The sequence below is a fragment of the Lotus japonicus genome, chromosome 4 (assembly GCF_012489685.1).
Source record: "Lotus japonicus ecotype B-129 chromosome 4, LjGifu_v1.2".
Classification (NCBI taxonomy): Eukaryota; Viridiplantae; Streptophyta; class Magnoliopsida; order Fabales; family Fabaceae; genus Lotus; species Lotus japonicus.
In genome coordinates, this window is record NC_080044.1 from 22,944,540 (window position 1) to 22,957,071 (window position 12,532).

Sequence of the window (12,532 nt, forward strand, 5' to 3'; positions counted from 1 at the left end):
GCCTCCCACGGGCCGCCGCCGTCGCTCTTCAAACCGCTGCCGCTCCGTTGCTCGTCCCTCAGCCACCGAGCCGTCGCTCCTCCCCTCCAGCCGCGCGTCTGCCCCGCACCTGGTTCTTCTTCACTTCGCGCGTTTCTCCAACCGCGACAGAACCACCGCCCAGGCCACCGCAGTTGTCGCGCCGCTCTCCGCCAGCCGCGCACGCTCTTGCCCGCGCCGCCGCCTCAACCGTCCCGTCCCTCTCTCGGATCCGCGTCTCACAACCCAGGTGAGGCGGACCCAGATTGAAGAAGAGACCCGACCCACATCAGATCCGAGTCTGTCTCTTGTTTCCGATTCGCCCGCAACCGGTTCAATCAAACACGGTCCAACCGCTCCAGCCAGAACCTAAAAAAAATTTATTTATTCTATTTTGCAGTTTCTATGGCTACCTCCAATGACTCGACCACTGGCTCTCCAATCGGCGACCCCACTATGGTCCCCGCGCCCACGGCGTCGTCGTCCTCCTCTGCCAAGCCGGATTTTCAAACTACCCTTGATGTCACCAATATCAAAAACAACATTCCTTTCAAACTCGAGATAGACAAGGATCATTATGCTTTGTGGATTGAATTGTTTGAGACTCATGCTCACGCCACTCAGGTCTCCACCACATTATTCCTCAAGCTGACATGGAGCCTCCTGCGCGCACCGATCCTTCCTATGCCCGGTGGGCTACTCTTGACTCTACTGTCAAACAGTGGATTTGTTCCACCATCTCCTTTGACCTTCTCTCCACTGTTATGGAGAAAGGTTCTACTGCTATGGCTACTTGGAACTATATAGCTTCTATGTTTGAGGACAATCAGAACTCCTGTGCTGTTGCTCTCGACTAGGATTTCATCTCCACTCGCATGGAGGATTTTCCTAATGTTTCGGCCTATTGTCAGCGTCTGAAACATATCTCTGATCAGTTGAGGAATGTTGGTGCCCCCGTTAGTGACCATCGTCTTGTTCTCCAGTTGGTCTCTGGTCTCACTGAGCCTTTCCGTGGTGTTGCCACTCTGATCCGTCTGAGTGAGCCTTTGCCTCATTTCCTCAAGGTCCGCTCCATGCTGATTCTCGAGGAATCCGGTCTCGCAAAGATGTCAGGCCCTGCCTCTCAGACTGCTTTGCACACTTCAGCTTCCCATCCACGGGACTCTGATGACTCTTCTCAGTAGCGCGCCCCCAACCGCAACAATCAGGGACACTCTAACTACCGTTCTGGGTCCAGGCAAAATCGTAACTATCAGGGTAGTTCTGGAAAACCTAAAAAGAAAGATGGCTCCCGCTATACTGGATCATCTGGCTCCTCTGGTTCCCCTGCTGCAGCTCCTCCACCATGGCACCCGCCTCCACAGGCATCCTGTAATCTCTGGGGTTGGACTCCTCCCCTTAGTTGGGCCCCTTCCCCTTGGGGCATTGGGGCATGCCTCCTTGTCCTTACCCCACCTCTCAGTGGCCGCGTCCCATGGGTCCTCCGCAGCAACCCGGCGTTATGGGTCAGCGTCCTCAAGCCTACACCGCTACTGCTTCTCCAGCACCCACTGATATCGCTGCTGCCATGCACACCGTGTCCTTGACTCCTTCAGACACCACGTGGTACATGGACACCAGCGCCTCGTCCCATACTGCGTCATCTCAAGGTACTCTCACGTCTTATTCTAATTTAAGTCATTTTAATCAGAAATTGATAGTTGGTAGTGGTCAGGGCATTCCAATTCAGGGTTCGGGACACACTTCTATTCCCATCCCTCACAAACCTTTAGCACTCAACCATGTCTTGCACACTCCGCGAATTATTAAAAACTTAATTTCTGTGCGACAACTCACTACTGACAATAATGTTTCTGTTTCTTTTGGATTCTCAGTGTCTGACTTCCAGACGGGGATGCCTCTCCTGGGATGTAACAGCCTCGGCGACCTCTACCCAGTCACCTGTTCCTCTCATTTTGCTGGTCTTGCTTCTGGTATTTGGCACAATCGTCTTGGTCATCCAGCTTCCTCAGTTTTAAATCACCTTAGGAATAATAAACTTATTTATTGTGAACTTTCGCGTTCTAGTACTGTTTGTGATTCTTGTGTTTTAGGCAAACATGTTCGGTTTCCTTTCGGTTCCTCTGAAACTATTACTTTGAGGCCATTTGATATTTTGCATAGTGATTTATGGACGTCTCCTATTTTAAGCACTTATGGTCATCGTTATTACGTTTTGTTTTTGGATGATCACACTGATTTTTTGATGGACGTTTCCTAGTAGCAAGAAATCTCAGGTTTATGATATATTTACTGCTCTTGCTACACTTATTAAAACTCAATTTTCTGCAAATATTAAATGTCTTCAATGTGATAATGGGCGTGAATATGACAATGATTCCTTTCACCGGTATTGTGATGCTAATGGCCTTATTTATCGCTTCTCTTGCCCTCACACTTCTTCTCAAAACGGCAAAGCATAACGAAAAATCTGCACCATTAACAACATGATCCGCACCCTCTTGGCTCATTCGTCTGTTCCTCCTTCCTTTTGGCATCACGCCCTTCAAATGGCAATGTACCTTCTGAACATTCTGCTCCGCAAGACTCTTAGAAATGATTCCTCCACTCAGCTGTTGTATCATCGTGACCCTTCATTCTCACACTTACGTGTCTTTGGTTGTCTATGTTTTCCTCTTTTTCCTTCCGCTACAATAAACAAACTACAGCCACGATCGTCTCCGTGTGTTTTCCTGGGGTATCCGATGAATCACAGAGGTTATAAATGTTATGATTTGTCAAACAGAAAACTAATAATTTCGCGGCATGTTATCTTTGACGAATCTAGATTTCCTTTTGCTGATTTGCCCTTGGACTCTACGTCCTCTTATGATTGTTTCACCGAGGACCTACCTCCTTCTCTGATCCATCATTGGCAAACTACATCCACACACCCTCCTGACCTTTCGATCCCACCGTCGAGTCCCACTGACTCTACGACACCCTCACCGACCCCCACCTCCTCACCTACTTCTTTCGTGCCTTTACCCTTGCCTCCGGTCCCACCTGCACCTCCAACTCGTACCATGACCACCCGTAGCATGCACAGTATTTCCAAACCTAAAAAGCCTTTTAGTTTTTCGGTCTCTATTGATGACCCGTCCATCTCACCCTTGCCTCGTAACCCAAAACAAGCCTTATCCGATCCTAATTGGAAGTCCGCTATGCAGTCTGAATTTAATGCTCTTATTAGAAATAATATGTGGGAGTTGGTTCCCCGTCCTTGTGATGTTAATGTTATTCGATGTATGTGGATTTTTCGCCATAAAAAGAGTCTAATGGTTTGTTTGAGCGTTATAAGGCTCGTCTTGTAGGTGATGGCAGGTCTCAGATTGCAGGTGTGGATTGTGACGAGACTTTCAGCCCCGTGGTCAAACCGGCTACCATACAGACAGTTCTCAGCATTGCTCTCTCCAGATCCTGACCCATTCATCAGTTGGATGTCCAGAATGTCTTTCTGCATGGTGATCTCCATGAGACTGTCTACATGCATCATCCATTGGGTTTCCGCGACTCTCAGCACCCGAACTATGTCTGTCGTCTGAAGAAGTCTCTTTATGGTCTGAAACAGGCGCCTCGTGCTTGGTATCAGCAGTTTGCTGACTATGTTTCCTCTATTGGCTTCCAACACAACAGTTCTGATCATTCCCTTTTTATCTTCCGACGGGGTACTAACATTGCCTATATTCTGCTATATGTTGATGATATCATCCTCGTTGCTTCTTCTCATGATCTCCGCAAATCCTATATGGCACTTCTTGCATCTGAATTTGCTATGAAGGATCTGGGTCCTCTGAGTTATTTCCTTGGCATCGTTGTCACTCGGCATGCCGGTGGCCTTTTCCTCAGTCAGAGCAGTTATGCTAGTGAGATCATTGCCCGCGCCGGCATGGCGTCGTGCAACCCTTCTGCTACTCCGGTTGACACCATGCAGAAGCTCAGTTCTTCTTCTGGGACTCCTTGTGAGGATGTCACGTTGTATCGGAGTCTTGCTGGTGCCTTACATTACCTCACCTTCACTCGTCCTGACATTTTCTATGTTGTTCAGCAAGTGTGCTTGCACATGCATGCTCCCCACACCGAGCATATGCTTGCTCTTAAGCGTGTCTTACGCCATATTTGTGGCACTCTGACTTACGGTCTTCACTTGTATCCCTCCCCTATTGAGAAACTTATTTCTTATACGGATGCTGACTAGGGGGGATGTCCTGACACCAGACGCTCTACTTCTGGCTACTGTGTTTTCCTCGGTGACAATCTTATTTCTTGGTCATCTAAGTGGCAACCCACCCTATCTCGCTCTAGTGCTGAAGCTGAATACCGGGGTGTTGCTAATGTTGTCTCCGAGTTTTGTTGGATCTGCAATTTACTTATGGAGCTTCACTTTCCTCTCTCTCAGGCAACATTGGTCCACTGTGACAATGTTAGTGTCATCTACCTCTCTGGAAATCCAGTGCACCATCAGCGTACCAAACATATAGAGATGGATATTCACATTGTTCGGGAAAAGGTCGCGCGTGGCCAGACTCGCATTCTTCATGTTCCTTCCCGTCATCAGATTGTGGACATTTTTACTAATGGCCTTCCTCGGGTCCTCTTTGATGATTTTCGTTCTAGTCTCAGCGTCGGTGAACCTCCCGCTTCGACTGCGGGGGTGTGATAGAATAGAATAATAGGAATAATTTATTTATTCTATTTCCTTTAATTACGTTGGTAATTAGGTTTAGTCATTATTATTTAGTCAACTGTATTTTGTATAAATACCTCATCTATTATCAATAATAGACACGAAAAATATTTCCTTCAACTTACCAATATGCTATTATTATTTTGAAATAAAACGTCAAATTTAAACTAAAACATGATTATTATGCAGTTGCATGTAAAAAGATAAAATATAGTTATAATAATTTATTAAATTTATTTTAAAATATGTTAACTTAACATATATTTAAATTCTGAAAAAAGAATATATAAAAGGGTGACGTAGTAATTACATGAACATTACTTTCACTTTTCCTTTCATTTTTTCATCTTTTTCTCTCAATCCAAACAACTTGACAATCATTTCATTTTCCATCTATATTCATTCCTCTTATATCCTTTTCACTTATATTCATTTCACTCATTTTCATCTCTATCCAAACTGAGCATAAAAGTATGTTCACATTAGAAAGGCATGAAAGCTAAAGGAAATTATTTATGTGCATAATAATTTTGGCTCAGTAAATGTTTTTAAATGTGTGTCTCTTAGAATAAAAAAGGTAATAATAATATGTGTCTGTCAGACTGAAAGAGAGAAAGGGCGCGAGTCATGATTGTACCCTAAAGATATTAGTATCTCATCTCTGCAATGTGAAATGATACTTTGAAAAATAAAACTACAATAGAAAAATTGATTGAATTCAAACTAAGTTAATTTTGATAGATTAAATTAAGTCTGAATTCAAGATCAAACTACTGCCCTTTCAAAAAAGATCAAACTACTGTACAATAAAATAAAGACCAAAAGGTTTAGAACCCTTCAAAATTGATTCGGTCCATTTACAAACAACTTTAGGTCCCTGAGCTTTACCAACTCATTAAATCTGACTTTTGTCGCTGGTCGTTACATGTGGGCTAACATGAGCTTTCCTTCCATAACACTAACTCCGTTCATATACATATTACATATGTCACTTTTACGTATGATTTGGTACCTTAGTTCAGGTCAAGATATGGTACCTTAAATAAGTTAGCATAGTAATAAAGACTTATATATCACATGAGTTATCAATTGTATTTTCTCAATAATGTACCTTAAGATTAATTGCGTCGATTAAATAGGTGTTAAGCCTCTTTCTTGTTGAAATCATGTCGCTCAAACTCAATGTTAAGGTCGAGATTCACTGCAACCTCTGCAAGGTTGTGGACTCGTGGTGGACGTCAACAAAGATTGTCGGGGAACAAGTTCAGTTGCCTAATGAATGAGTACTATTGAGACTAGAATTATAACATTGAGAATTCTAAATTGCGGGTACGACGAAATTCACCTTTTTTAAGAATTAATAAAATTAGTTAATATTAATAATTTTGTAAAAACGTTTCGTTAGTATTAATTCACAAGCATTTGATTTTACATATCTTGGTACAGTTCATTATGATAGTATTCACATTTTGTTGTTTTTTTTTTTTTTGGTCACTACATTTTGTTGTTACAATACAAACAAAACTTCCAAATCCTACATCAAAACGACTAAACGATGCTTCGAGCCACTGTAGTATAAGGCCACTGCAACATGCCAGAGTCACAAAAAAATAAAAAGAGATAAAACGACAGACAGAGACGTATCAATCGAGCTTATTAAAAACGAACCGCACTTTCCTCTCCACTATATAAATCCCCAAACAAACACGTCTTAAATGAGGACACGCAGCACCGATCACAATAAACGCAGCAGATTCCCTTTCCGATCAACAGATTCCGACGACGAATCGCCGCGGCGAACCAGAACCGCATTCCGACGGAGGGCTTTTCTCGCTCTGGTGGTGGCCATGGCGGGGCAATCACGGAAATGGATGATTCTCGTCGCCACGATTTGGATTCAGGCGTTTACAGGGACCAATTTCGATTTCTCCCAGTACTCGTCGTCGTTGAAATCGGCGCTTGATATCTCGCAGGTTCAGCTCAATTATCTCGCCACCGCGAATGATATGGGGAAGGTTTTCGGTTGGTCGTCGGGGCTTGCTTTGATGTATCTTCCTCTGTCTTTCGTCATGTTCATCGCTGCTTCCATGGGTTTCATTGGTTATGGCCTTCAGTGGCTTGTGATCAACCATGTCATCACTTTGCCTTATTTTCTGGTAATTTCTTTCCCCTTTCTTGTTGTTCTTGACATTTCACATCGATTAGTTAGTTGTAGTAATTAGTGCTTGTTTGGTAATTGATTCTGAAGCATTCCCAAATTAAGTAGCTTTTCACTGCCAAATTAGGAGAAAAGAGAACAACCATGGTATTAAATTAGTAACTATTATGAAGCAAAATGGTTACTACTATAGTTGTTACTGGCCCCATTCACCAAGCCCTTGGCTTTGATTTGGTTTGGTGTACCAAACCTGAGTATGAAAAAAATGGGTTTAGAAAAGAATATAATATTTTTTATAATTAGTATTTTGTTAAGTTATTTTTTGATTGCAATAATTTTCACAAACGAAACTTATTTTCATAACTATCAGGTTTATTAAATACAAATATACTTAAATTTAGAATAAATTGATGCATTTATAATTTTAAATTTTATATAATTTAATTTGAGAGAATGATATTTTTTTTAGTTTTAGAATAATATTAGAAAAGAAAATATAAAAAAATTTGGCTAGTAATATGGAATAACTTTTAAGATATAAATAAACATGGATGTATTTTTGTGGATTTTATATAAATTATGAAAATATAAAAAAATCCACTTCTATTAAATGTAAGTGTAATTTATTTAGTAGAATAATTACACAAAAGTAATTCAAGGGAAACAAAATAAATTTGTACAAAAAAAACTAATTTCAACAGTTAAATGTTATTTTTTATATCTGAAACTCCAACATAAGCTGTTTTTTTTTTTATATGTTAAAATCAAGACTTTTTTTTACGTTTAAATTAAGACTTTATATGATTGACTTGTCTCATAGGTTTTTGTTATTATAATATGAAAAGACAAACAGAAATCATGGAAGAGAGAGTGAAATTGAATAGAGAAAAAATTAGTAATAATTTGGTATAAGAATGAGTTCGAATTATGTAATACATTTTTTCTGAATATATGTTTCTATTTAATTATTCAATACTAGCTACTTCTACATTGTACCCTAAAAAGTTCAATTTCCATTTCCAATTCAAGTGGTTAATGCAAAAAAAAAAACCTTTGAATTACATTTTTGTGTTAATTGCTCTTGTAATTCCGATCTGGGAGTAGTGGAAGTTAAATGTCTCTTCAAGAGTGCTGCATCTTTTATGAATCGAGCTCTCAACTTAAGAGTTTAAACAATTATATTTTACCACTACGACCGACACCTGTTAACCGTTGAGTATAATTTTTGCGCTTTTAATACCCTCACTTTTAACCTATAAAATTTCAAATGCCACAGTCATAATTAGAAAAATATAAATTGTAGTAGATAATATGTTAATGCAAAACAGTCACATCTCGGTTGCAGTCGTTAAAAGTAATTTGCTATGAATCGCACATGAGAGATTCACTTTAAATTAAAAATTGAAGTAAACAATCCGAATCATTCAACATTTCAACTATTGTGAAATCAATAATTGAGATTGTAATTGTATATTTGCATGCATTAAAAACTATGGTGTGCTTTAAATCACTATCATTGTTTTCTCAAATAAAAATTATAGGAGTAATGATTTACTTTATTCCCCACGGTTAAGTGAAGTGTGTTTGAAAAATCCAAATAAATCAACATTTAGTAGAAAATAAAAAATATTTATTTTTAAGAAGATAAATTCATATCTAGTAGTATAAGAATTAAAACCAAACATGCACTAAATACAAGACATTTGACCCGACCACATTGAGGTCAGATTACTATAGCAATTTACAATACCAACAAAATGTTGATGCAAAACCGTTACTGTTTAATAATATTTTGTATCTGCGGTGACTCGTGTATTTGAAATACTGTTGTCGTCAGGTTTTCCTTTCCTGGGTTCATAGGAAACAAGTTAAATTGTGAGGTTATGATTTTCTCAGGATTTTTGTCTGTTGTGGTTCATGGTTTGGTTTTCCTTGTATGTCGTTTTCACTACCACAATTCTCCACTGGTCAGTGGTCACCATTGATTCATTGTATATTCTTGCGGACTTAGCTCCATAAAAGTTAGACCAGCCATAAACTAAAGTGACTTCTTTTCTTAATTTAAAAATTGAGCAGCCGCGTATTGACAAATAAATTATTGACGCACATAAATTTTTTATGCTGCATTAGCACTCTGTTTATCAACCTGCACTAGTAAAAGCCTGTTGTCATGTTGAATATTTTTGGATCTATATTCCTAGATCATTAGTGGTAAATTAAGGATATAATGAGTCTTTAAATTATTAATGGAATCATTAATGACTAATACCGAATTTCATTGCAAGCCCGTGAGATTCAATGATTGATTTGAAACCATTTACTTTTTTTTTTAAACATAAACCATTTACTGATCACTATTATGAGATCTATCTATTGTTAGAATATAATATAAAATCATTAAAGTGGCCCTTACCCAACAGCTTAAGCTTTTGGGATACGTGGTTATTTGACATGGTATCAAAGCTTCTATGACCGAGAGGTCTAGAATTCGATCCCTGCTCCCCTCACTTTCTAATTAAAAAAGTGGAATTTAATTAAGCACATGGTAGGTGGACGGGCCTGTGCATTTATCCACGCTTCAAGTCCAAAGGGCTCTTGCGTGAGGGGAAGTATTATAATATAATATAAAACCATTCATGTGGCTCTTACCTAACAGCTTAAGCTTTTGGGATTAAGTGGTTATTTGACATGGTATCAGAGCCTCTATGACCGAGAGGTCTAGAGTTCGATCCTTGCTCCCCTCACTTTCTAATTAAAAAGTGGAATTTAACTAAGCACATGGTAGGTGGGCCTGTGCATTTATCCACGCTTCAAGCCCAAAGAGCTCTTGCGTGAGGGGTTATTTGACATTATTTGACATCTATGAATGTATAATTCAATTGTAGCTTGCATCTTTCAGCTTTTAATACATGCCAATCTCACGTGGTTTATTTCATAAAATCAAATATTTATTATCTGATTTTAGCTGGAAGTTGTTATAGATCTTTAATAAAGAACACATCTAGATTTGTGAGGGTGGACATGTGCATGATTTCTCTGTAAAGATGTGCTGTATTGTAACAGAAGCTCTGTACGTATCTGAAAAGGAGTAGAAGAAAATAATGAGAATAATTAATTTGTAATTACATCTGGTAACTCTAAACCATGAATGGTTGGTTAACTCTTAAACATCACTGAAGTGAATTGCAATATACAGAAATTTGCTCACAGCCTTCATCGCGTTAACTGTGTTTTAATTCTTTCTTGCAGGTCTTTCTTCTGTGTCTTTTAGGTGGCTGTAGCATCTGTTGGTTCAACACGGTTTGTTTTGTTCTCTGCATTAGGAACTTTCCAGTTAACCGAACCCTTGCATTATCACTCACTGTGAGTTTTAATGGTGTTAGTGCAGCCCTCTACACCCTTGCTGCCAATTCAATAGACCCTTCATCCAAAGCACTGTATCTGCTTCTGAATGCTCTTGTTCCTCTTCTCGTTTGCATCTTTGCACTTATTCCGATTCTACGCCAACCGGCTCTAGACCCTCTCCCTCCTGATGCTGTTAACCGGGACTCGCTGATATTTCTAATACTGAACTTCATAGCCATCTTAACTGGCGTTTACCTACTCCTCTTTGGCTCATCTGCTTCTTCCGTGACTTCAGCTCGACTCTACTTTGGTGGAGCTATTCTCCTCCTCCTCTTCCCATTATTCATTCCTGGAATCGTATATGCTCGGGCTTGGTTTAACCGTACCATCCATTCCAGCTTTCGGATGGAAGGCTCGAGCTTCATTCTTGTTCACGATGATGATCTTGAGCTGCATAAAGAACTCAGCCGTCACAATAGTATCGCCAGCAATGGAGATGCCTACTACAGCCTGCTGGGTAACAATGGTAACATGTTTGAAAGTCAGAAGACGTCAGATAGTGATGTGTGCTGCGAGAGGATGATTGACCAGGATCAGTTGACAATGCTAGGAGAAGAGCACTCAGCTGCAGTCATTGTTCGCAGATTGGACTTTTGGTTATACTATGTTACATACTTCTGCGGCGGCACAATTGGTCTTGTCTATAGCAATAATCTGGGACAGATTGCACAATCTCTTGGCCTGAGTTCAAATACTTCCACTCTTGTCACACTCTATGCGTCCTTTTCTTTTTTTGGCCGTTTGCTTTCGGCTGGGCCAGACTATATTCGCAAGTAAGTATTCTCTTCAATTTGTAATCTAATTTATTATTTATACTAGTACGTGCACGGTGCACCCATACTATGCATGGAGAATTCTTTTCCTTGCGATTTAGAAAGAAAACAATGTTCTGCTTTAGGATTTAATAGTGAACCTTAGAGCATTTATGATGATAGTTTCTTCTGTATCGCAGTAAGTTATACTTTGCAAGGACTGGTTGGCTATCCGTTGCACTTATTCCGACCCCGATCGCGTTCATCTTGCTTGCTGCATCAGACAGTTCTCTGGCACTGCAAACAGGCACTGCCCTAATTGGGTTGAGTTCCGGTTTCATATTTGCAGCTGCTGTGTCTGTTACATCTGAGCTGTTTGGACCTAACAGCGTCGGTGTCAATCATAATATTCTCATAACAAATATCCCAATTGGATCACTTCTCTATGGTTTTCTCGCAGCGCTTGTTTATGATGCCAATGCAAACTCAAAACCAGGAAACCTGATAATGTCTGACAAAGTAGTGTGTATGGGAAGGCAGTGCTACTTCTGGACGTTTGTCTGGTGGGGATGCATATCTGTCCTCGGGCTTGCTTCGAGTGCGCTGTTATTCTTAAGAACCAGACATGCATATGGTCATTTCGAGAAACACCGGACTTCAACACAAACAATTGTGTCTTAACTGTTGTTACTGATGAGACATGAAGATCATAGTGTGACTGAATTCATTTGGACAGTAGCAGAAGCTTCACTAGTCGTAGATATGAATTGTAGGCAGAGATAGAGGAGCAGAGCCAAAGCTCGTGCGATTTTTGAGGAGTATTCTATTGTAGAGGTGAGCAAGATATTCAGAAGCAAAGAGCATAAGGTTTTTGTTACTCATTCACTGTGCATAGATGAAAAAATAAAACAATAAAAAAGAATAGATGAAAAGTGGTTTGAGGAAAGATGCACCAATAAAGCAGATGACATCTGAGTCTGGACCTTCTGGAAGTTTTGCGGCCATGATTTGGTTCACATAAGCAAATAACTTTGAACAGAGTGTGATATTTAGCCTGATAACTTTTCTGTAGAAGCAGGAGCTATGCTTTGTCCATGCTTGCTGCAAGTTGGATCGAAGATGCTGCAACAACTACTTCTTGTTTAGCTTTTAGCAAAGATTTCTCCAACAAAGCCAGACATGACATTTTAAACAGCTGTAATTGTTTCATATCTTTCAAGATCTCTATAGAATATACGGCTCAAATGCCTGAGTTTTACCCTTTGTTTTCATTTTTTTCAGTTTCTTCCATCTTAAAAGAAAAATAAGACTTAGAAAGTTTGATTTTGTAATATAGGAACTCCCCAAGCTTCATCCCACTTTATGATTTGAACGAGGCTTTTGTCTTTTCCCAAGCTCTGTTATGAAAATTCTGATTACTCATCACTTGCCATATGCCAAGGTTGAGGTTGATATAGACTCATTCGGCCATTC

At 39.9% G+C, this 12,532-nt stretch overlaps 3 protein-coding genes across 3 annotated transcripts; all 3 read left to right on the forward strand.

Moving 5' to 3' along the window:
* Positions 1-423: 423 nt before the first annotated feature.
* Positions 424-875, forward strand: LOC130712493 (uncharacterized). Its single transcript, XM_057562323.1, has 2 exons — positions 424-642; positions 741-875. The coding sequence occupies exons 1-2, from the start codon at positions 424-426 to the stop codon at positions 873-875; spliced, it is 354 nt and encodes a 117-aa protein (XP_057418306.1).
* An 18-nt stretch (positions 876-893) lies between these two features.
* On the forward strand, positions 894-1,202 carry LOC130712494 (uncharacterized). Its single transcript, XM_057562324.1, has one exon. The coding sequence runs from the start codon at positions 894-896 to the stop codon at positions 1,200-1,202; it is 309 nt and encodes a 102-aa protein (XP_057418307.1).
* A 5,007-nt stretch (positions 1,203-6,209) lies between these two features.
* On the forward strand, positions 6,210-12,499 carry LOC130710206 (protein NUCLEAR FUSION DEFECTIVE 4-like). The gene is made up of 3 exons (XM_057559389.1): positions 6,210-6,900; positions 10,152-11,080; positions 11,260-12,499. The coding sequence occupies exons 1-3, from the start codon at positions 6,460-6,462 to the stop codon at positions 11,738-11,740; spliced, it is 1,851 nt and encodes a 616-aa protein (XP_057415372.1). The 5' UTR covers positions 6,210-6,459; the 3' UTR covers positions 11,741-12,499.
* The last annotated feature ends 33 nt before the right edge of the window (positions 12,500-12,532 follow it).

Coding starts and splice junctions, on each gene's coding strand:
- LOC130712493 (XM_057562323.1), top strand. CDS start 424: ATGGCTACCTCCAATGACTCGACCACTGGCTCTCCAATCGGCGACCCC. Junction 643..740: donor CTCATGCTCACGCCACTCAG/GTCTCCACCACA, acceptor ACTGTCAAACAG/TGGATTTGTTCCACCATCTC.
- LOC130712494 (XM_057562324.1), top strand. CDS start 894: ATGGAGGATTTTCCTAATGTTTCGGCCTATTGTCAGCGTCTGAAACAT.
- LOC130710206 (XM_057559389.1), top strand. CDS start 6,460: ATGAGGACACGCAGCACCGATCACAATAAACGCAGCAGATTCCCTTTC. Junction 6,901..10,151: donor TCACTTTGCCTTATTTTCTG/GTAATTTCTTTC, acceptor TCTTTCTTGCAG/GTCTTTCTTCTGTGTCTTTT. Junction 11,081..11,259: donor GGGCCAGACTATATTCGCAA/GTAAGTATTCTC, acceptor TCTGTATCGCAG/TAAGTTATACTTTGCAAGGA.